At 40.1% G+C, this 25,185-nt stretch overlaps 1 protein-coding gene across 2 annotated transcripts in view; it reads left to right on the forward strand.

Moving 5' to 3' along the window:
• The first annotated feature begins 294 nt into the window (after positions 1-294).
• Positions 295-25,185, forward strand: part of LOC108440613 (arf-GAP with Rho-GAP domain, ANK repeat and PH domain-containing protein 1) — a 41,383-nt gene continuing 16,492 nt past the window's right edge. Inside the window, exons 1-10 of one of the 2 annotated variants that reach the window (XM_017719566.2) lie at positions 295-552; positions 4,099-4,190; positions 4,315-4,373; positions 7,912-8,155; positions 9,262-9,333; positions 12,943-13,077; positions 15,931-15,991; positions 17,131-17,251; positions 18,609-18,766; positions 19,168-19,274. In XM_017719566.2, the coding sequence (XP_017575055.1) occupies positions 4,099-4,190; positions 4,315-4,373; positions 7,912-8,155; positions 9,262-9,333; positions 12,943-13,077; positions 15,931-15,991; positions 17,131-17,251; positions 18,609-18,766; positions 19,168-19,274 (1,049 nt within the window). In that variant the 5' untranslated portion in view covers positions 295-552. The remainder of the gene's footprint in view (positions 553-4,098; positions 4,191-4,314; positions 4,374-7,911; positions 8,156-9,261; positions 9,334-12,942; positions 13,078-15,930; positions 15,992-17,130; positions 17,252-18,608; positions 18,767-19,167; positions 19,275-25,185) is intronic. The other variant, XM_017719567.2, reaches the window with a different exon arrangement.

Below are 25,185 nucleotides of genomic sequence, written 5' to 3' on the forward strand. Positions count from 1 at the left end.
ACATGAAGGTAAAATAGTCCCCAAAGAAAAGCTTTTTTTTTCAGATTTATGACTATTTTCCATCGTAATCCTCCCATATAGAGCTCAGAAGACTCGTGTGGGTTCTCTGGTGGTTCTGGGTGGTAATTAAAGTGTCCATATCTGTGTTGTAGTCAAGAGGACGTCTGGTTCCCATCACCACCACTGTAAACCATTCCACACCAAACCCCTCTGAGTCTCTCCGATTACGCCTCAGTCGCTGGACTAAGACCTGATCATTGGCGCTGAGCGATTGATTAACTCACCTGGGAAGTGCAGGGATTCATTGGTTGGCCTCAGTGGCGCCCCCTGGAGGCCTGGCAGTGAGGGCGCGCCGGTGCGCAGGCGGAGTAGCTCTTTCTTTTTGACTTTCTTTATTCTCTCTTCCTGTATCTGTGTAAAATGTGAGATCTGTCAGTGACTCCGAGACCCGAGAGCAGAAAAACGGGTCCGACTGGAGGAGCCAGCCAGGAGCGAGCTGATCTCCGCTCAGACTCCGGGAGGCTCAGCTCTCACTCCATTCCTCCTCCTCAGGTAAGACCCCACCTGCTCCTCCACTCCCGCTCGCGTTTCTCACTCAGACAGACTCAAAACTTCTGTTTTCATGGCTTAAATCTCAAACTAACCAGGTTAACTTCACTTTAACGCTGCTGGGCCACGAAGCTGGCGGCAACAAGAGGCGGCAACAAGAGGCTTCTGCTCGGTTTAAACCCTGAAATGTCTCCCTCACTTTGAGCTCCTGGCTGCGGTTTGTGGGGTTTAAATTCAGCTGCTTCAGCTCCTGAAGCGCCTCGCGGCCACTCGCGCCTCTCACTTTAGAGTTTTAGCCTTTTGTTTTCTGTCGTTTTCACTCAGAAACTTAAAGTCTTCAGCTCCATTGTCGAATTTTCCGTTCCACCTTAAATGGTGCAGCTGATCCGTTCTGGCGCCACCATTTAAGGTGGAACGGAAAGCTGGAATGAGAAGCCAGTTTTCGCCTCGTTAGTCAGATCCTCAGATCCTCAGATCCTCTCTGCTCTGCCTCTGTGTAGAGGCTGTCAAGGCTAGTCTGCTCACCTTTGCCCAGCGAGCTCTAAGGAGCGCTCAGACCGTTGAAAGCTCGTTTAATGCCTCCGCGTCGTGTTTACATTGTCATTAAAGCTCCGGGTGAGTCTCCCCTGCCCTGTTTATGCTCTGCAGTTCAGCTGCTGGGGTTCAAAAGGTGGAATGAACGGTGGATTTGGAGAAAATATTAAGCCTTTAAACTTTCCAACCTCAGAAATACTGAACTTTAGGTTCATAGAAGTTACTGCACCGTTCAGGGTTGTTAAATTCACACCGGTTAATAGAAAATTTATAGTAGACACAGAAAAATTCATACAGGTTAATAACAATAATTCAAAGTAGACACATTCATAATGGCTAGTAACAGTAATTCATAGTAGACACTGAAAATTCATAATGGCTAGTAACAATAATTCATAGCAGACACTGAAAATTCATAATGGCTAGTAACAGTAATTCATAGTAGACACTGAAAAATTCATAATGGCTAGTAACAATAATTCATAGTAGACACTGAAAAATTCATAATGGCTAGTAACAATAATTCATAGTAGACACTGAAAAATTCATAATGGCTAGTAACAGTAATTCATAGTAGACACTGAAAATTCATAATGGCTAGTAACAATAATTCATAGTAGACACTGAAATTCATAATGGCTAGTAACAATAATTCATAGTAGACACTGAAAAATTCATAATGGCTAGTAACAATAATTAATAGTAGACACTGAAAAATTCATAATGGCTAGTAACAATAATTCACAGTAGACACTGAAAATTCATAATGGCTAGTAACAGTAATTCATAGTAGACACTGAAAATTCATAATGGCTAGTAACAATAATTCATAGTAGACACTGAAAATTCATAATGGCTAGTAACAATAATTCATAGCAGACACTGAAAATTCATAATGGCTAGTAACAATAATTCATAGCAGACACTGAAAATTCATAATGGCTAGTAACAATAATTCATAGCAGACACTGAAAATTCATAATGGCTAGTAACAGTAATTCATAGCAGACACTGAAAAATTCATAATGGCTAGTAACAATAATTAATAGTAGACACTGAAAATTCATAATGGCTAGTAACAATAATTCATAGTAGACACTGAAAATTCATAATGGCTAGTAACAGTAATTCATAGTAGACACTGAAAAATTCATAATGGCTAGTAACAATAATTCATAGTAGACACTGAAAATTCATAATGGCTAGTAACAGTAATTCATAGTAGACACTGAAAAATTCATAATGGCTAGTAACAATAATTCATAGTAGACACTGAAAAATTCATAATGCCTAGTAACAATAATTCATAGTAGACACGGAAAAATTCATAATGCCTAGTAACAATAATTCATAGTAGACACTGAAAATTCATAATGGCTAGTAACATTAATTCATAGTAGACACTGAAAAATTCATAATGGCTAGTAACAGTAATTCATAGTAGACACTGAAAATTCATAATGCCTAGTAACAATAATTCATAGTAGACACTGAAACTTCATAATGCCTAGTAACAATAATTCATAGTAGACAAATTTCATAATGCCTAGTAACAATAATTCATAGTAGACACTGAACTTCATAATGGCTAGTAACAATAATTCATAGTAGACAAATTTCATAATGGCTAGTAACAATAATTAATAGACAAATTCATAATGGCTAGTAACAATAATTAATAGTAGACACTGAAAACTTCATAATGGCTAGTAATAATTAATAGACAAATTAATAATGGCTAGTAACAATAATTCATAGTAGACACATTCATAATGGCTAGTAACAATAATTCATAGTAGACACTGAAAATTCATAATGGCTAGTAACAATAATTCATAGACAAATTTCATAATGGCTAGTAACAATAATTCATAGTAGACACTGAAAACTTCATAATGGCTAGTAACAATAATTAATAGACAAATTCATAATGGCTAGTAACAATAATTCATAGTAGACAAATTCATAATGGCTAGTAACAATAATTCATAGTAGACACTGAAAATTCATAATGGCTAGTAACAGTAATTCATAGTAGACACTGAAAATTCATAATGGCTAGTAACAATAATTCATAGTAGACACTGAAAACTTCATAATGGCTAGTTACAATAATTCATAGACAAATTTCATAATGGCTAGTAACAATAATTCATAGTAGACAAATTCATAATGGCTAGTAACAATAATTCATAGTAGACACTGAAAACTTCATAATGGCTAGTAACAGTAATTCATAGTAGACACATTCATAATGGCTAGTAACAATAATTCATAGTAGACACTGAAAATTCATAATGGCTAGTAACAATAATTCATAGTAGACAAATTCATAATGGCTAGTAACAATAATTCATAGTAGACACATTCATAATGGCTAGTAACAATAATTCATAGTAGACACTGAAAATTCATAATGGCTAGTAACAATAATTCATAGTAGACAAATTCATAATGGCTAGTAACAATAATTCATAGTAGACACATTCATAATGGCTAGTAACAGTAATTCATAGTAGACACTGAAAATTCATAATGGCTAGTAACAATAATTCATAGTAGACACTGAAAATTCATAATGGCTAGTAACAATGATTCATAGTAGACACTGAAAAATTCATAATGGCTAGTAACAATAATTCATAGTAGACACTGAAAACTTGATAATGGCTAGTAACAATAATTAATAGACAAATTCATAATGGCTAGTAACAATAATTCATAGTAGACAAATTCATAATGGCTAGTAACAATAATTCATAGTAGACACTGAAAACTTCATAATGGCTAGTAACAATAATTAATAGACAAATTCATAATGGCTAGTAACAATAATTCATAGTAGACAAATTCATAATGGCTAGTAACAGTAATTCATAGTAGACACTGAAAATTCATAATGGCTAGTAACAATAACTTATAAACTTCAAATCTTACTTATTAAATAACTGAATAATAGGCCTGCAGTGTTAAAGAAACTCTGTTGACCTAAGCATTTCTGACATGTGTCTGCAGATGCCCTCAACCGCCTGCGCTGGCATGGCTGCCCCAGTGCCAAAGCCCAGATCCAAGTTCATGCAGGGCATGGGAAAGTCCTCCATTGACAGGTGAGCTAACATCCGGCACAATAAATCATCATGACTTTTCCTAACAATGCAGTTATTAATCATCTGTAAAAGTCTTTGTTCTGCTGTATCTGAAACGTGCACCTTTTCACTGCCGCCACTGTAGTAACGTCTCACTTGATGGATCAGAGATAAACAGCAGGAAGCCTGAAGTCAACAGTCAAGGTAAGTCATGAGACTTATTCACTATTAATAACACAACTAAGGCTAGTGTTTGTATAAATAACATAAAATTCAGCATCAAAGTGATTAATAGCAATTTTAATAATAAGCATAAATATCAGCATTAAAATAAAGGAGTCAAATTTAGATAAAAATCTATTCCCACAGGTAGCTGCACTCTGTAGTTCTACAGTTACAGACTGTAGTCCATCTGTTTCTCTGATACTCTGTTACCTTGTTCTTCAGTGGTCAGGACCCCCATGGACCCTCACAGAGCAGGTACTATTTGGGGGGGGTGTCATTCTCAGCACTGCAGTGATACTGACGTGGTGGTGGTGTGTTAGTGTGTGCTGTGCCGGTATGAGTGGATCAGACACAGCAGTGCTGCTGGAGTGTTTAAACACTGCGTCCACTCACTGTCCACTCTATTAGACACTCCTACCTTGTCGGTCCACCTTGTAGATGTAAAGTCAGAGACGACAGCTCATCTGCTGCTGTACAGTTTGTGTTGGTCATCCTCTAGTCCTTCATCAGTGGTCACAGGAGGCTGGCCACAGGAGGCTGGCCACAGGAGGCTGGCCACAGGAGGCTGCCCACAGGAGGCTGCCCACAGGAGGCTGCCCACAGGAGGCTGCCCACAGGACACTGTTGGTTGGATGTTTTTGGTTGGTGGACTACTCCCACTCCAGCAGTGACAGTGATCCTGTGCTGACAATGATCCACCGCCCAAATAGTACCTGCTCTGTGAGGGTCCATGGGGGTCCTGACCACTGAAGAACAGGGTAACAGATTATCAGAGAAACAGATGGACTACAGTCTGTAACTGTAGAACTACAGAGTGCAGCTATACAGTAAGTGGAGCTGATAAAGTGGACAGTGAGTGTAGAAACAAGGAGGCGGTCAGAATGTTATGCCTGACCGGTTTATAAGCAAAGTATAATTTTTTGTAGTTTATCTCTGATATGTAAATGTACAATGAAAGCATGCCCACTTATTTTTAGTGTCAAAGGCGAACACTAATAGCTCACTTGAATAAATGTTCTGTGAGGGAAGAGCACGGAGGTCTGAACAGTTCTGCGCTTTAACAACACATCATGACTATTTTCTTGGGATCTTTCTCAAGAACAAACTTAGGAAGATGTGAGTGAATGAGGCCCATTGCCATTACTAATTACTATAGTGGTTGGTTAGTGTAGTGGTTAACACCTTTACCTTCTACGCTGTAGACTGGGGTTCATTCCCCTGCTTGGACAAGCTCCCTACACTATACCAATAAGGGTCCTTGGGCAAGACTCCTAACACCACCTTGGCCTACCTGTGTAAAATGATCAAACTGTAAGTCGCTCTGGATAAGAGCGTCAGCCAAATGCCATAAATGTAAATGTACTAAAGAACCCTTGAAGAGCCTTCGTTGTTTTAGTGTGTCGATTAAAAGGAGGAATTGTCTTGTCATTTGTTCGCCTGAGGTTGTAATTGCTGGAGTGGAATTATAGGCAGATGTCATGCCCTGAACCTCTAATAAAAGCTCAGGGAATGTCAAGAGACGCTGAAAAACCACTCGTGGTGTTTAGACACAGATCAGCCACAATTGTTCTGGGCCAACAAAAGCAGTGGCTATATTAACGTTACGAGGAAGTTCGCAACATTTTCAGCTTCTGTAATGACAGGTGTTCAGTTTACGCTCAGCAGCAGCAGCATGTCACGCTGTTCCTGTGAATGAAGATTTTCCAGATTTTCCAGGCGTGACTGACGTGTGCAGCATGGGCTGTTATTATGCACTGCGTCCTAAAGGGTCGCAGCTTAAAACAGTGTGTAATACTATTCAGCTATGATCTGTAAACTAAACGGAAAAGATTAGTTTATAAGCCATAAGACAAACGGGTCAAATTCCTCTGCCGATGGGTCATGATGTCATGTGGCCGCTCTGGACTCAGTCCAATGGAAAATGAGACAATCAGAAAAGTTTCAGTCTTGTGTAATGTGGTGACGTCACGCCGTGGACTAATGGAAAGGCTGAATGATGTATATTATAGTTACATATTTATCTCAGTGCACCAGCAGACCTTTGATGTCGCAGCACAAATAGCAGCCTAGAAGATATTTATACAATACAATGAGAAATTATTAAATAATATGATTTTAAATATTATCGTGCTGAGGACAAGACATAAAATTCAGAATTCGTAATCAGAGCTGGAATAAAAACACAAACCATGTACCTGAGTTAAAGTCGAGACACCCAGGGTAAAATATTCCTCCAGTAAAAGTAAATGTTCCTCCCTTTGAATAAAAGTACTAAAGTATTTACCTTCAAATGTACTTAAGTATAAAGTAAAAGTACTAAAAGAGGAATTCTGGCTCTATACAAGCTGCACACTGACTACTTCAGAATCAGAATCCTTCATTGATCCCAGAGGGAAATTGAAGAATACTATATTTATAATACTTGGATATACTTTAAGTTATACCCAGGCTTCATTTCTATAGTGTTGTCCCATGAAAAGATCCACCCTTTGCAGCTATAACAGCTTCAACTCTTCTGGGAAGGCTTTCCACAAGGCTTGGTGTGTGTTTATGGGAATTTTTGACCGTTCTTCCAGAAGTGCATTTGTGAGGTCAGACACTGATGTTGGACGAGAAGGCCTGGCTCACAGTCTCCACTCTAATTCAGCCCAAAGGTGTTCTATGGGGTTGAGGTCAGGACTCTGTGCAGGCCAGTCAAGTTCTTCCACACCAAACTGGCTCATTCATGTCTTTATGGACCTGCTTTGTGCACTGGTGCTCAGTCATGTTGGAACAGGAAGGGGCCGTCCCCAAACTGCTCCCACAAAGTTGGGAGCGTGAAATTGTCCAAAATCTCTTGGTGCTGAAGCTTTAAGAGTTCCTTTCACTGGAACTAAGGGGCCGAGCCCAACTCCTGAAAAACAACCCCACACCATGATCCCCCCCTCCACCAAACTTTACACTCGGCACAATGCAGTCAGACAAGCACCGTCTCCTGGCAACCGCCAAAGCCAGACTCGTTCATCGGATTGGCAGACCTCTGCGCATCCACTGACCACGCTCTGTCATTTTACTTGGCCGAGTTGCTGTCGTTCCCAATCGCTTCCACTTTGTTATAATACTGTTGACAGTTGACTGTGGAATATTTAATAGTGAGGAAATTTCACAACTGGACTTGCGCACATGGCATCCTATCACGGTACCACGATAAATCAATAAAATGTTACATAGAACCATCTACAGCACATTCGCCAACAATCTGAAGAATTCATTCACCTTGCAAACAACTATTTTTAATAAAGAACCCTTGAAGAACCGCCTTTTTTAAGAGTGTGTAACCGCTATGGTGTAGCAGCTCCTGAGTGAATGTGCCTGTGCTGAAATGACAGCAGGCTGGAAGTATTTGTGGTATGTTATCATGAGAATAGCTGTGGGAATGTTCTGTATTCAGGCCTGATCTGATAACACAGTGAAAGGAAAAGCTCAGCGCAGTTGCCTTCCAGGTAAACAGAAAAATGCTGCTGTTCTTTTTTCCCAGCAGAAGCCGACAGCAGCCTGAACGACGGCCATGAAGACTCCGCAGTGCCTGTTGGAGCTGAAGTAAAGTTCTTCAGGCCGCCGCCCCTCTTCACCTCGGCGGCTGGAGAGGGAGAGATGTTGGCTCTGTCGGTGTGGACGAAGGAGTCGAACTCAGATTCTTCGAGTGATGAATGTCCCCCAACTCCAGTATCTTCACAACCAGAAAAGTTTCCCTTCCAGCTGAGCGACCAACAGCAGAACAAGTGGGTCGAGCTCTAACAGTGAAAAACATTCTGGTTCTTTACCGTTTACAGCTCAGCTCACTTTAAACCCACAGACTAGGTTTGATTTACCGTGTAGGCGGTTTTTATGATGCATCATCTGTAAATTGTATTTATAACATGACTCATAACCCTTAAATTCAGATTTTGGGTGGCATTTTGTATTTTGTAAAATTACAAAAGACTACTCTTAGTTTGAATATTTTACTATTATTTATCTATTATAATTTTATCATTTTTATTATAGTAATACAATAAAAAGATTTACTTTCTATTATTTAATAATTTAAACATAATAATAAAATTATTATTAATGTTAAGAACAGCAAGAAGAATTTCTATTTTTATTTTTAAAGAATGCTTCACCATTATTGCACTTTATTATTATTATTATTATTATTATTATATAATGTAAATTAAATAAATAATTAGAAAATATTTTAAGTTTTCATTTTGAGCTGTTGAGCTACATTCACTCCCATTCATTAAGGACTCGCTCATGGGCGCCCCCTGCTGTTTCATAGTCATTTTGATATAATGGGGGAAATAAGAAGTGGCCATTCTCCTCATAAACCGGCTCTGGTTGTACCATCTGAGTTCCTACAAGGCTGGAATTTGCTTATTACTTGTAAGTTTTTTGTTCCCCTTTATTTAGAGTAGCAGTTACATTCTGGCACCTTCACAGATGCCTCAAATGAACTTCGGCGCCATTTAAGGTGGAACTGGAAGTGTGCTTATTTGTGGCATAATGATAGAGTGGTTGTGACAAAACTCACACATGAGGAAGAATCTCATCCTCCTCTAATTTACAGATTCATTTACAAACATCTTTAACTGAAGACTTTCACATAAATACTGTATTTACTGATGGAATTCAGCATCTGCCCATTGACTTCCATTATAATAAGTGAGCACAAATTCAGAAGGGTTTCTGTTCGTTTCTAGATTCATGTTGAAACAATTGTCTGTGTACTTGTCTGTACATTCCAGACACAGCAGAAAAGCCGTAAAATGTAGGTTGAAATGTTGTCATATTCCTTTAAAAATCTTGTGTAAAGTTGACTGACTGACTGCTGTATTTCTCTCAGTGTCTCTCCGGTACCCAACGCCCCAGTGCACAACACCATACAGACCAAACCTGCCAAAACCAAGAAACCACGGTAAGAGAACTGCAGACCACTTTTATTATTGTTGTTTTTCTGCACTCTTTTAAGTAGTTGCATAATAATGTAACTATCTGAGTAGTTATTCAAGCAATTAACTATATTAACAGTGGAATTTAGTTTAAATCTTAAAAAAGTGGACTTTGCTTTGGCCTTCCTCAGTCAGTCTGAGATCACATTAAGCTTGTGTGCGACATCGCTACTCAAAACGGTTCTGAAGGCAACGCTGCCTACAGGTAGAATGAGCGTAATTGGTTACCAGCCAACAGGTGGGGATGAATGTGATTGGTTTGTCATGATTAGCCCCTCCCAGTTATCCATGTGCTTGTGTTTTGGTCTTCCATGTGCTTGTGTTTTGGTCTTCCATGTGCTTTTGTTTACGTGTCAATGTGCTTTCGTTTATCTTCCCAGTCCAGCCCCCTTGTTTTCAGACTGCGCCCCTGATTGTTACCTCCTGTGTTTTCCACCTGTGTCCTGTTTCCCCTCGTTATCCTTGTTGTATTTAAGCCCTGTGTTTTTCCTAGATGTTTGTTGGTCTTTGTATTGTTTGTGCTGATGGTAGTGTTCGGTAGTGTTTGGTATTGTTTGTTTGTTTGTTTACCCTGTGTTCAGTTTCGTCATGTGTTTTTCCCCGTTCCATCCGTGTTGGCTCTATGACCTTGGACTGTTCTGACCCTGATTTTGGATTTGGATCTTAATGATCTCTCAGCATTTGCGTCCGCCTCCTCATCGCTCCACAACGTTCCATGGTTATGTAGAGCACGTTGGAATGAGAGATATAAGCTTTGTCAAATATATTGGCCCAGGTGTACTTTGATGTGTTCATAATTCGCGTCATGCTGAAATAAGCATATTATTACTAGAAGTTTTATTACTAATTTTTCGCAAAAAACATTGGATATGATAATGTCCTGTTATCATTTTTATAACCAGACTGGCTTCATGAACTCATTTCAGGTGAAAGTCCTCCAGCGTCTCTCTTGGTAAACCAGTCTTTTAATAGAACGTCATTAATTAGTGACGCTGACGTCTATTAAAATGATCAGAAGCACAAAACACTGAAGGTAAACAGTTTCCATCAGGGAGAACCGAGTGGCTCTGAAATCACTTTTTACACACAAGCAAAGTTTCAGTTTCAGATTTATTTACAACTTAGTTCCAAGTTTAAGTTGAATAAAAACTGGCTTTAAACTCAGGATCACAGATGAGCTCCTTTACTATGTTGATCTGTAGGCGTCTGTTCATAAACATAAACCAGCCCAAACTCATTTACTATAAAATGAAATGGTGTTTGTAGAAATTCAGAAAAAAGCCGCGTCAGTCTCGACTGCATATGTGGACATATTTCTATATTGTGCTCTATTTACACAAAGTTAGGTTAGTTCATCATTTATGTTGAACAGACTCTCCCAAAGTTTTACGCTGCTGCGTTGACGTTGAACCGCGTGCTGCACTGGGTCGGTATGACCAACAGGTCAAAACCAGCTCTAAACAAAGTGACCGCTGGGCCCTGATTGGTGCTCTGGCTTTGCGCTTCTTTCGTTTTGATGTGACGTTTTTATACACACAGAAACCAAAAGGAACGACAGATTTCTCAAAATGTAGGAGGAAAAAGTCGGATATTAGACTCTGAAATGTAGTGGAGTGAAAGGAAAAAGTCACTCAAAATGGAAAAACTTGAGTAAAGTACAGATACAGAAAAAACTAAAGTACATTAACAAATTACATTTACTTAGTTACTGTCCACCACTGCCTGGGATACAATACCAAACCCCTAGCAACACCATAGCAATCACCTGTGCTACCTTAGCAACCACCTAGCATTGCCTTGGCAACCACTGTGGATACCATAGCAATCACCTAGCAATCTAGCAGGAAGTGGGAACCATTTAAGCTGCGTTTTCCCTCAGGTAATGCGTGTTTCTATTCAGTATTATTTTTGTCTGCAACCTCGTCCTGCAGTTTTCAAGATATCAACACCGTTCCAGATGTTCGCTCCAACATGTGGTTTTCATACAATTGCAATTAGATTTTTATCCCCATAGGAATGAATGGGGTAAAAAATTGCACCAAGCACTAATCCAATGTCCTTCTAACCCGCACTCATCTTGTTGTAATTTTTTCTCATCCCTCGTTTCTCCCATAGAGTCACATTCATTTTTGCCACTTCACAAGTCTAATTATTTTTTTACCCGACAGCCACCAAACTGTACTCTCTCCAGCAGGTTCCCAACCTCTAATCCACAGCCACACTGACCCGCACTTCTCTATGTGTTGTTTTTTCATCCCTCATTCCCCTCTTAGACTCCCATTCATTTTCAACAGCACATAGCTACCACTTAGCAACTCCTTATGAATGACTTAAAAAAAAAAAAAAACAGCTCATACTGCATGGCAACTGCCTAGCAACAATTTAGCAGCTAAGGGGATACCATAGCAAACGCCTAGCAACACATTAGCACCCACCTGGGATACCATAGGAAATGTTTAGCAACACATTAGCAACCACTGGGGATACCATAGCAACAACCCAGCAATGCCATGCCATAACAACCATTTTGGATACCATGGCAACCACCTAGCAACACTTTAGCAACTACTTGTGATACTGTAGCAACCACCTGGGATACAAGACCAAACCCCTAGCAATTTCTTAGCAACTATCTGTGCTAATTTAGAAACCACCTAACAACACCATAGCAACCAGCTGGCAACCTAGCTGGATGTGGGAATCTTTTAAGCCGTGCAACCATTCTGCGTTTTCCCTCTGGAAATGTGCGTTTCTAGATGACATTTTTCTTAGTGTAATTTTTGTCTGCTAACTTGTACCGCAGTTTTCGAGACTGTTCTAGATATTCGGTCTTATCAGGGATGCTTGCTTGTATACAGCTTTTTGATCCGATGTACAGTTTTCGTACAATCTTAGTTAAAAAATTTTCCCATAGGAATGAATGGGATAAAAACTGCACATCCATCTACTGAATTTCTGCTTGACCGAAAGACACCATTTCGCATATACTGTCTCAGACCTGCACTCCTCTATGTGCTGTTTTTCATCCCTCATTCCTCTCATAGACTCCCATTCATTTTCAACAGCACATAGCTACCAGTTGCCACCCCCTACAAACACCCAGTAAACACCCAGTAAACAATCCACACATCATAGCAACTGCACAATCACTCTGCATTTTCTTCAGGAATTGCACTATTCTGGTTTTCTTAAAGAGCTCCTAATCTCTTCAGCAGCATTCCAGAGTATGTTAGGAATGCAAGCTCAACGGGTGATTTTAAATCCAGATTAAAAACATATTTGTTTAGGCTGGTAAATGAGGCTCACTGTCACCTGCTGTTTACTTATCCATGCTTCTTCAGCCCACTGTGCTACAGCATTCTGATACAGTGCATCTCAGCTTATTTACCTCATAAAACTGCGGCACAAAGCAATGAGCTGGTAGATTGACGATCACACGTCTGGAACTAAAATATGCCGATTCCAGTTGAGCGTTCCTAAAACAACTGATCACAGGGAAGTCTCATTATCTCACTGTGCTGTCACGTCCTAGGTTTTCTTCTTTTTTACTCTCTGTGCTGCCCCTGTTCCCGCAGAGCTGCCACCATCCGTGTCAGCCGGAGGAAACAATCTACAGGTTCAGGCGGATCGGGCAGCCAGTCCTGGGAGACCAACCACAGAGAGAGCGCCGTAGCTTGCTCCAGCTGGCTGGATGTGTGGAAGGGCCGCAAGTAACTAATCATTCTGTCTCTTCACTTTGAAAAGAAAATTCTACCTTTATAATAATCCAAATGATAATATAGTTTTTGTTGACAGGGGTGTAACGATTCAGTTCGATTCACGATACTAAGTTCACAATTTGACTTTCTTACGATATTTTAAAACAAACTTTGAATGAACAAAAATTATGAATGACATTCCTTCATTTATTTCTGAAGTGTAAATAATGCAAAATTATCCATTTGCTTGTATATGTTTTTCAACAAATCAGTACAGACCCCTGCAGTTAAAGGAAATTGCTTGGAACAGACCTTTTAAAATATTAAAAATATTCAATTTTAGCTACACCATTTATTAAATATCCAAGTAAAAACATTCTAAAAACATTTTTTCTATTTCTGAAAAATAACAGTTTGATTAATGTGTACTGTTCTTATACAAAAGTTAACAAGTTTCTTTCTGTTAAAAAATACGACTGCAGTAAATAGAAAGTACTTGTTATCGTCTGTCTCCGCGATGCACATTGTCACATTTTTACATCGTGATGTATCGTGTCATGACGTATTGTTACACCCCTATTAACACGCATTCCAACACTGGGACGTCAAGATACACACATATATACACACTACAGTGGTTGGTGTAGTATAGTGGGTAACATCTCTACCTTCTACTCTGTAGACTGGGGTTCAATCCCTGGGCAAACACCCTACACTCTACCAATAAGAGTCCTTGGGCAAGACTCCTAACACCACCTTCGCCTACCTGTGTAAAATGATTCAATTGTAAGTCGCTCTGGATAAGAACATCTGCCAAATACCATAAATGTAAGATACACATAAGCATTGATGTTTAAAAAGCAGTACTTGAGTATTTATGAGCATCTTGGTAGTCCCTATTCACAAGGTGGCACTAATCTCATGAAGTAAATGACTGTATACTGACAAAGTGACACTTAAAAAAATGTGGAACGGTTCTGAGCACAAAGAGAGCCGTTCTAGTGGCATTTCCACAGACATGGTTCTACACAGAATGCTTAAAAACTGTGCTCAGCATGGGATGATGCAATGATGTAGCTTTTCACTGAGTGGTTCTACGCTTATGTCGGTATTGTGCCACTGCATATTGGACAAAAACCAAAAAAACAACCAAATAAGTTCAGTTTGCTCAAGTAAACGAGAACAGTGAATAATTTATATCCATCATTTAGTAGATATCAAATTGTCAAATGTCCAGCAACAACTGCTAAACGTTAAACTGTACTGCTAACTAGGAGAGAGCTGGTTAGCCTTAGCTTAGCTAGCATGCTACCAGCTCTGCTTACCACAAAACAACACAAGAACTTGCTGATGCAAGTTTATTGGATTATGACTCAAACTTGCAGCTGGTGTTGGAGGGACGGAAAGCCAAAATTATACCTGTTCTGTGTGGTGTTTGGGTCTGTAGCCTCTTAGCTAGGCTAATGCTAGTTACCTTAGTGGCCTACAGATCCAAAAACCACAGGGTTGATTCCATCTGGAAGTGTAGAAGATAATGTATTTTCTAAAGTCTGACAGAAATGAAAATCAAACCTGTTCTATGGTGTTTTGAGCTGTGGCTCCATCTACTGCAGTACAAGCTTGGTACTTAAGCTCTGTTGAGCCACTTTCGTGTGTAGTTTTCTTCATTAGTTTCCTGGTTGCAGTTTTTGCAGCACAGCAAATGGAAAAAGATCCCATAACCGGTCTTACAAGTCCGCACCAACACAAAACAGCACAGTATGGCCCTTAGAACTTAGAACTTAGCTCTACAGTGAGGCCAACGTGTGGTTCTCTACTACAGTACTTGGGAATGATGCTACATAACCTTCTTATAAATGAAATATCTGGCACTTTAGTTAAAAGGCCCAAATGTGGGTCAAATACAGTCATTTATGGAGTCATTTACTCCATAAAATGTCTTATGCCCTCTTGCACATACTGATATAAGCTGTTGAGTACTCAAGTATTACTATATAAATCAGTTATTCAGTGCTTATGAATGTGTCATGAAGGACTATGTAGGTAGTCGTCAAGTAAAGTGATAGCGATGTTTTGTAATGTAAGTCACACTGTATTGAAATAAGGGTCCTTAAACTAAAATGAGACATTTCATTTACAGCAACTATTCTGAAGCGCCATTCCTGAAACAGTCAATGTCTAGTGAAGAAGTCAGTTTAATCATTTATAAAAGACAATATCATATCAGACAAAGGCAACAAGGAGATTAATGAGAAAACAAGATGCACACTTAACCCCTATAAAGTTTTATTACACACTTCTATACTCTAAGAATAGCTCAGTCAGTTTGCATTGAAGTCCCTGTAGTTACTGAATAATAAGCCTTAGTATGTAGTAAGCCTGTTATTTTAAGGGGTTAAAAAAGGTTCTTCAAGGGTTCTTGGTTTCTTGCATGGTGAAATGGTTCTTCATACTGATGGCTTGTGTTGTATATGATTCTATCTAGAACTTTTGGTTCTTCCTCTTGTTTCAAAGTGACGTTATCACAGTAGAAGAACCCTTTTCAAACCAAAGAGTATATAATTCTATATAGAACCAAATACAACACGTTATGTGCCAATCCGAAGAACCGTTACACCATGCAAAGAACCCGTTCAGCATGAAATAGTTCTATATAGAACTCATGGTTCTACTAAAGAAGCCTTGAAGAACCATCTGTTTAAAATATATAGTAGTACTTTTATGTAAATCTAAATAAAAAACATACTTTCAAAAACCTTTTAAGCCCATCAGGCTTGACTGTGTACTGAAGAGGAACTGAGTTCAGAAGCATAACGTTTTATAATATTATAATTATATTAATTTTCTTTTTCCTGATGATTGTAGACACAATGTGCTATGGACCACTTTTGATGGTCAGCTGATGTCACTATGGAAAAAACGCACGGTGAGTTATTTATACTACAAAATGCCATAAATTAATAACGTTGAATGAGAGGCTGTTAGATAGTAATTGATAATTGATGTGTGACACAAAAACAACACTAAAAGTTTCTCACTGCTGAAAACAGGAAAAACAGACATACACCGGTCAGGCAGAACATCATGACCACCTCCTCGTTTCTACACCCATTGTCCATTTTATCAGCTCCACTGACCCTGTAGTTCTACAGTTACAGACTGTAGTCCATCTGTTTCTCTGATACTTTGTTACCCTGTTCTTCAGAGGTCAGGACCCCCATGGACCCTCACAGAGCAGGTACTGTTTGGGTGGTGGGTCATTCTCAGCACTGCAGTAACACTGAGGTGGTGGTGGTGTGTTAGTGTGTGTTGTGCTGGTATGAGCGGATCAGACACAGCAGTGCTGCTGGAGTTTTTAAACACCTCAGTGTTGCTGCTGGACTGAGAATAGTCCAGACTAGAGGATGACCAACACACACTGTGCAGCAGCAGATGAGCTGTCGTCTCTGAGTTTACATCTACAAGGTGGACCGACAAGGTAGGAGTGTCTAATAGAGTGGACAGTGAGTGGACACAGTGTTTAAAAACTCGAGCAACGTTGCTGTGTCTGATCAACTCAGACCAGCACAACACACACTAACACACCACCACCACGTCAGTGTTACTGCAGTGCTGAGAATGACCCACCACCCAAATAGTACCTGCTCTGTGAGGGTCCATGGGGGTCCTGACCACTGAAGAACAAGGTAACAGAGTATCAGAGAAACAGATGGACTACAGTCTGTAACTGTAGAACTACAGAGTGCAGCTATACAGTAAGTGGAGCTGATAAAGTGGCAATGGGCGTTGAAACGAGGAGGTGGTCATGATGTTGTGTCTGATTGGTGTATGTAAAATTGCTGTTTGCTGCAGTTCATAAACCAGCTTCTCCAGTTTGGTTGTCCACTTGAAGTTATTTGAGTTTGAAGAGTCTTCAGTTAAACCCTTTAAGTATTCTAGATGGACCTGCTGTTCCGGTGAATCAGTCTTACGGTTATACAGCTACTTGGAATGCCACTGTATTCAGTAACACAGGCTTTAGGTTCTTTGCAGTCGATGAGCATCATGTTCTTCCTCGTTTTGCAGGACAAGTTTACGGAGTATGTGTTCCATGTGTCGAGCATTACCAACGTCCGACAGCAGGACAAAGGGCGCTTCTCCATATACTTCCGCAAAAAGCACTTTGAGTTCATGGCTCACAGTGAAGGTGAGCGCCTTTGTTTTTGTTTTCAATAACTCAGTAACAGGTTTGTTGCAGATGCATGTACAAAATAATTCTGACATGCTAGCACCACAAATTTTACAGGCTTCAAATGATTAGTGGGAAATACTCATTTAAAATGTAGGAAATTGTCCCGAATAATGAACAGTGTTATCTATTTATCAACGGGTAATTACAGCGTTATTTTTGAACTAGAAGCATCCATTTCCTGCAGAAAGCACAGGATGGTTGCACAGCTTAAATGGTTCCCCCTTCCTGCTAGGTTGTAGGCTACTATGGTATCCCAGGTGGTTGCTAAGGTGTTGCTAGGCAGTTGCTATGGTGTGATGGGTGTTTATTTAGTTATTCCTAAGGAGTTGCCAGGTGTTAGCTACCTGTTGTTGAAAATGAAGTGTGAGTCTAGGTGAAGAACGAGGGATTAAAAAAAAACACATAGAGGAGTGCAGGTCAGTATGGCAGTGGATTAGGGATTGGGGATCTGCCCTGAGTGAGTATATGTAGTTTGGTGGCTGTAGGGCAGTGAAGTAATAGAGTTTTTGGCATGGCAAAAATGAATGGGACTCTATGAGAGATGGGGGGGAAAAAATGACAGACAGATGAGTGCGGGGCAGAAAAACATTGGTGCTCGGTGGCCTGCCCTAAGATACAGGTGCCTTTCAGTTGAGCATAAGTAACAGGTGGTCATGTAGTTTTTCACCTCATTCGTTCCTTTGGGGGAAAACATTCAAATTTAATGAAGAAACCGTACATCCAATCAACCATAATTAATAAATTAAATCCTTGTTAAATTATTCTGTAAAATAGTAAATAGTTTATGGCTGCCCAAAGTGTGGCCTTTGAGGATGTTTTTATCGCATCAAAGAATTTTTTTTTGTACTATATATTACTATATATCTTATGAAATACATTTAAAAAAATAAATAAATTATAATAAATCTTTTAATTTATAATAATTCTTGTAAGTTGCTCTGGATAAGAGTGTCTGCTTAATGCTGTAAATGTAAATGTAAATAAATGTTTTAATAGTAAAGAAATATCCCAATATATCCCTAAACTAAAAGTAGTCTATAAAAGATGCTTTTGAAAAGCTTGATATTGTTCTGTATTTTTGGTCCTCAGTCCTCCCCAAATGTTTGTGCTCCCCAGACTGATTTACAATATGTCAATAGTCAATATACACTGTATAATTAAGATTATAAATGAATAAAATGACAAAATAAGAATGGATTCCACATTCTTGGACCATAACGGTTAGGCGTTCCTCAAGGTTCTCTATTTGCCCCCCCCCCCCTTTTTTTTTTTTAATTAAAAAAAATATTCTTCATCAATTCTCTGCCTGCAGACATGCAGAAAGGATGGGTTACATCCCTTCACACGTCCCGTGGGAGAGAACCACCACCACAGCCTCAGCACCAAGGTTCTCTGATCATGAAAGAGCCGAGAACCAAAGTGTATGCTGCTATCTGCGGACACAACCTGTGGATATACAACAGCAAAGAGGTGAGCGGTCCTCCAGCATTTGATAGTGGATACTGAATAATTCATACTATTTACTGAATAATTTTAGTAGTTACTTAACAATTCAGAGTAGATGATAAATAATTTGTAGTTCACATTGAATAATTCATAAAAGTTCCTGAATGATTTATAGTGGTGTTATAATATAAACTGAATAATTTATAGTAGATGCTGAATTATTAATAGTACCGCCTGACTAATTCATTGTTTCTGATTAAATCATAGTAGATATTGAATGATTTATGCCTTGTGTTCAGATTTTTAATATGAAAAAGTGCTGTAATTTTATTCTGTGTTTTCTGATCTGGATTTGGTAAAATGGTGCATTTTTGGTGCATTTGTCTGATAAAGAATCCCAATAATATTTTGATTTTGCTTTTCAGGACTTTAATTTGGGTCTGGGAATGACCCTCGTATCGATGAACGTTGCTTCCGTGAAGGAGACTGGACGCCGCCACTTTAGCCTCATTACACCGTATAAAACGTTTAAGTGAGTCACTTCAGATTTTCCAGTTTCTACTAACAGCTCATTTCCCCTTAAACTAATACTGTAGCCTTCACTGCTATGAAAAGAGACACAGGCCTTGCACAGGTAGTGGTGTGTTATTCTTAAACTATAATTGCAGGTTGCTAATGACCTGTACCACTGCCCCCCCCCCCACACACATGCCCCCCCAATACCATCTTATCTAATAATAATAATAATAATAATAATAATCTTATTTATTTAGCCCCTTTCATGCTGGTGGTTAACAGTTATACCAGAAATTATTTAAATAATATTAATAAAAAAATGATAAAAGTATTAATTTAGAATCATATAAGAAAATGACAGATCAAAGTAAATATAAACACCACAAGATGTAGTTTTACCGAAGCTCTGAGTTAAAGAGCTGCGTTTTCAGATGTTTATTAAAACTCAGAGCTCGACTGTCTAATAAAAGCTGAACTGAGCTCCACGGTTTAGAAGCAGAATGACTGCAAGAGCCTCTCCATGTTTTCTGCGTTTTACTGAAGCTTTTTGTAGAAGGGTTGTTATCGTGGTTTTATGGTCATTTAGAGCTTTAAAAACTAGAAGCAGAGCTTTAAACTCTATCCTGAGCGATAACAGCAGCCAGTGCAGCTCTTTTAAAGCAGGTCTAATCTGATCTGTGATGTTTTTGTTAGGACGCTGATGCATTTTTGTACGAGCTGTAAAGAAAGTACGGTTTTCTTAGGAAGTCCAGTAAGAAGACCATTACAGTGATCAACTCTGCTGTAACAAACGCATGAACAAGTTTCTCTGCATCACTCTGAGAGAGAAAAGGCTGAACTTTAGCGACATTTCTCAAATGATGAAAAGCTACTTTAGTTTTACATGAAGGATAAAACATCTATTTTTTCCTGACAAAATAACAAAATCTTAGAAAATGTATTTAATATCATCCATCCATTCATCCTCTTCCGCTTCTCTGGGGTTTGGGTCGCGGGGGCAGCATCCTAAGCAATGAGGCCCAGACCTCCCTTTCCCCAGCCACTTCCACTAGCTCTCCAAGGGGGATTCCGAGGCGCTCCCAGGCCAGCTGGGCAATATAGTCATGCCAGCGTGTCCTGGGTCTTCCCTGGGGTCTCCTCCCTGGTGGACTTGCCTGTGACACCTCATGAGGGAGGCGTCCAGGAGGCATCCTTACCAGATGCCCGAACCACCTCAGCTGGCGCCTCTCGACGTGAAGAAGCAGCGGCTCTACTTCGAGTCCCTCCCGGATGACTGAACTTCTCACCCTATCTCTAAGGGAGAGTCAGACACCCTGCGGAGGAAACTCATTTCGGCCGCTTGTATTCGCGATCTTATTCTTTCGGTCATTACCCAAAGCTCATGACCATAGGTGAGGGTGGGAACGTAGATCGACCGGTAAATCGAGAGCCTTGCCTTATGGCTCAGCTCTTTCTTTACCACAACAGACCGGTAAAGAGCCCGCATCACTGCTGACCCAGCACCAATCCGCCTGTCAATCTCCCGCTCCCTTGTACCATCACTCGTGAACAAGACCCCGAGATACTTAAACTCCTCCACTTGAGGCAAGAGCCTATCCCCAACCCAGAGAGGGCTCTCCCTCTCTGAGAGATTCTCATCCCGGCCGCTTCACACTCGGCTGCAAACCGATCCAGCGAAAGCTGAAGTTCACGGCCTGATGTCCCCAATAGGAACACATCATCTACAAACAGCAGTGATGTGACCTTGAGGTCACCAAACCGGACACCCTCACTCCCCTGACTGCGCCTAGAAATTCTATCCATAAAAATTATGAATAGAATCGGTGACAATGGGCAGCCCTGACCAACTTTCCACTGGGAGTCCAACTCTCACTGGGAACGAGTCTGACTTACTGCCAGCCATGCAAACCAAGCTCCTGCTTTGTTTGTACAGGGCCTGAATGGCTCGTAGCAAAGAGCCATGTACCCCGTACTCCCAAAGCACCTCCCACAGAACACCCCTGGGAACACAGTCGAATGCATTCTCCAGATCCACAAAGCACATGTGGACTGATTGGGCAAACTCCCATGAGCCCTCTAGGATCCTGGAGAGAGTGAAGAGTTGGTCCAGTGTTCCATGACCAGGGCGGAACCCGCACTGCTCCTCCTGAATCCGAGGTTCGACTATAAGCCGGACTCTCTTCTCCAGTATGCCTGCATAGACCTTACCAGGGAGGCTGAGGAGTGTGATTCCCCTGTAGTTGGAACACACCCTCCGGTCCCCTTTTTTTAAAAAGAGGCACCACCACCCCAGTCTGCCAATCCAGTGGCACTGCCCCCGATGTCCACGCAATGTTGAAAAGGCGTGTCAGCCAAGACAGCCCCACAACATCCAAAGCCTTGAGGGATTCGGGACGGATCTCATCCACCCCTGGAGCTTTGCCACCAAGGATCTTTTTAACTACCTTAATGACTTCGGCCTCGGTAATGGACGAGCCTATTCCTGTGTCTCCAGACTCTGCCTCCTCACTGGAGAACGTGTCGGTGGGATTGAGAAGGTCCTCAAAGTATTCCTTCCACCACCCAATGACGTCTTCAGTCGAAGTCAGCAGCACACCATCTCCACTATATACAGTGCTAGTGGCACACTGCTTTCCCCTTCTGAGTCGCCTGACGGTTTGCCAGAATCTTTTCGGAGCCGACTTAAAGTCACTTTCCAAGGCCTCACCGAACTCCTCCCACACCCGGGTTTTTGCCTTGGCGACGACTGAAGCCGCAGATCGCTTTGCCTGTCGATACCTGTCAGCTGCCTCTGGTGTCCCACAGGCCAACCATGCCCGATAGGGCTCCTTCTTCAGCTTGACGGCGTCTCTCACCTGACTGACGCAACAGTAGCCTCAGTTTATCCGTCTGGGCTGCTGATTCTCTGAGCTGGAGCTGTGGGTAAAACCAGTACAGTGATTAGAGCTTGTGAGTAAAATCGCAGCATATAGTGTTTACAATTTGCCGCTTAGTTACCCAAAGTGGTCTTTGTGTTTCTGTGTGTTTCTGATGGTTTCCCCCAATGCTTACTCCAGCTGAGGACTCCTAAAATCAACATTAAGACTAGTTTGTGGTGCAACCTGTTCTGCATAAACCTGAACTTGGTGAACATTTACATTACAACTACAACACATCCATGCGTAAATGATCTCTCACTGTTGCTACACGCTGCCACGTTTAGAAACCGGAGAATCCACTTCCCTAAAAGATAATGATGGATCTATTTAAACACTTGGTCAGGGGGCCAAAAACCCCCTGAAATCATGCGTCATTCTGAAGTCAGCGTCACGCCCCGTTTAGCAACTCTGGGTCTGTTTCCTCTGTGGGAAGCATGAATGGCATTTTCTCAAAGCACTGCTGTCCCTGCTGTCCCTGCTGTCCCTGCTGTCCCTGCTGTCCCTGCTGTCCCTGCTGTCTCTGCAGCGAAAGGGTTCCGACCTGAATGTTTTGTAAAACCGTCTACACTGCAAACAGTGACAGCATGGTGACTGACAGCCGTGGACGACCAGATTTACTAAATTGAAAAATAAATAAAATGTAAAAAAGATTCAGTAAATGAATCAATAAATAAAATAATAAAAAACAAAATAAAGTAAATATTGCATATTATGATAGTAATTATGTTCATATTTCTTTTTTTTGCAGTTATAAATGTCTCAATTTATTTCTCTATTACTTATTTTGTTTTATTGATGCCATTTTTATAAAAAAAATGTATATCTATGTTTTTAACAATTGTTCGCTTTATTTATCGATTCATGTATTCATTTATTGTTTTATTTAATTCTTTTATTTATTTTTTCATTAATTCATTTATTTATTTCTGTATTTCGTCATTCAGTATGATAATGAGGGGGCGTGTTTTTCACGTCCAGGCTTGGCAATCAAGCCCCGATGGAGAAGAGCTGATTAAACTGTTCTTTCACTCCATAAAGAGCTGCAGCGTCACGAACAGACAACCCTGCTGATGAACAGCTTTCGCTGGCTTCCACAGGCGGCGTGTGAGAAGGACGTCCGAACACCTGTGTGATCCATGTGAACAATCGATCTACGGAATCTGATTCCGATCAACCAATAGGAATATTAAGATGCTGTGACATCACTGTGAGGCTGTGACAGCCCCTTTCTTAGCATTAGAACAAGGAAATACAGAAATAAATAAATAAATAGAGAAATAAATTAGTATAGAAATGAATAGTTATGGAAAAAATGAGTTGAAAAACAAAAAACGTTAATAAAGAGACAAATAGCAAAAAATATAAAAATTAGTGAGAAGGGGAAAGTACTACTTGCAGGCATATTAATTTCTATAAAATTTTATTTATTAATAAACTATTTATATATATTTATTTTTAGATTTACTATATTGTTGGCAGTTCTGCTTCATATATTAATTTACTAGGCCATTTATTTTTAATTTTATTTATTTTTCATTTTGGTAAGTCTGGTCCTCTATAGAGATCATCTTAAATCTAGTTGGCAACTACAAAGATTTTTACTTCTCTCCCTTTTTATGCATTTCTGTGCTGCACTTTGATGAATTTGTTTGGTTTCCCCCAGAATGTCTTGAAGAACTTGCACTTCATAATGTTGATTATTGCTTAATTGCCTTGGTCAGGCCTGTCTGCACTGTTAAAAATCAAAGTCAGCTCAATTTAGTATTCTAAGGTAACTGATTTAATTGAATTCACCTTGAGGGGACACTTAAGTTACCGGATTCTTAGTTTAGTTAAAAATTCTCCGTTTTTTTTTAGTAGTTCTGCATCTCAATTTGGTAAGTAATATAGAATTTTTTATAAACTCAGTTGCACCATTAGCTGGGATTCTTTCCAGCAGACGATTCTTTGAGTGCTCATTTACGGATGTCCACGCGAGCTGATTGGTTGAGAGGCGTCTAACTAGGCTGTTATTTCACCATAACATCACAAGTTTTTCACACATGCTGTATCACTCCACTGAGACGGCGTTGCTAAGCAACGACTCTGACAACTGTAGGAGACGCTCAAACCATTTCAACGTTTTTACTTCTCACTTCTCACAAACACTGTTAAGATCATGGACACTGTTAAGATCACATCTGACCGACAGCCGATTTGGTCCGACTACACTAAATTCCCAAACTGTCGTCACCACTGAGCAGCTTTTCAGTCGGCAGCTGTGACAGAAGAACAGCTGAACAACCTGGAATCAGCCAGAAATGAACCCAACACCATTCGCCAAACTAAACGGGCTGTAAGAAGCTTTACAGACCGGCTGGAACTAAACAACATTAATACTGATCTGGACAAACTGACCAAACTGAGCTGAACCTGATATTGGGTCAGTTTTACGGCTCAGTCTACTTTGGTCCGACTCTGAAGATCAGACACGTCTGGCGAATGGTGTTGGGTTCATTTCTGGCTGATTCCAGGTTGTTCAGCTGTTCTTCTGTCACAGCTGCCGACTGAAAAGCTGCTCAGTGGTGACGACAGTTTGTGAAACCTAAAAAAAAATCAAGGGTTCCTTAATAAAGAAAATGGTTCTATATAGAACCATGAACACCCATAGAACCCTTTGCATGATTTAAAGGGTTCGGTGCATCATGAAGTTGTTGTTCAGATTGATGAAGAATGTGTAGTGTACGTATGGAACCTTTTTACGGTTCCTATATTGTTACGATATCAAGCTTGTTACAATAGAAGAACCCTTTTCAAAATGGTTCTCTATAGAACCATTTACAACACGTTCTCAATCAATTTGAAGAACCATTTTACGATTATGCAATTTTGCAAATTGTTTTTAGTGGTCATGGGTCCATTTGCTTTACTAAAGAGCCCTTGAAGAACCTTCTTTTAAAAAAGTTAAGTACAAAGAGACCACCCAGCCCCCCCATCCCAACGCGTTCTGGGTTAAATATCTCTAGTGAT

The sequence above is a fragment of the Pygocentrus nattereri genome, chromosome 16 (genome assembly GCF_015220715.1).
Source record: "Pygocentrus nattereri isolate fPygNat1 chromosome 16, fPygNat1.pri, whole genome shotgun sequence".
NCBI lineage: Eukaryota > Metazoa > Chordata > Actinopteri > Characiformes > Serrasalmidae > Pygocentrus > Pygocentrus nattereri.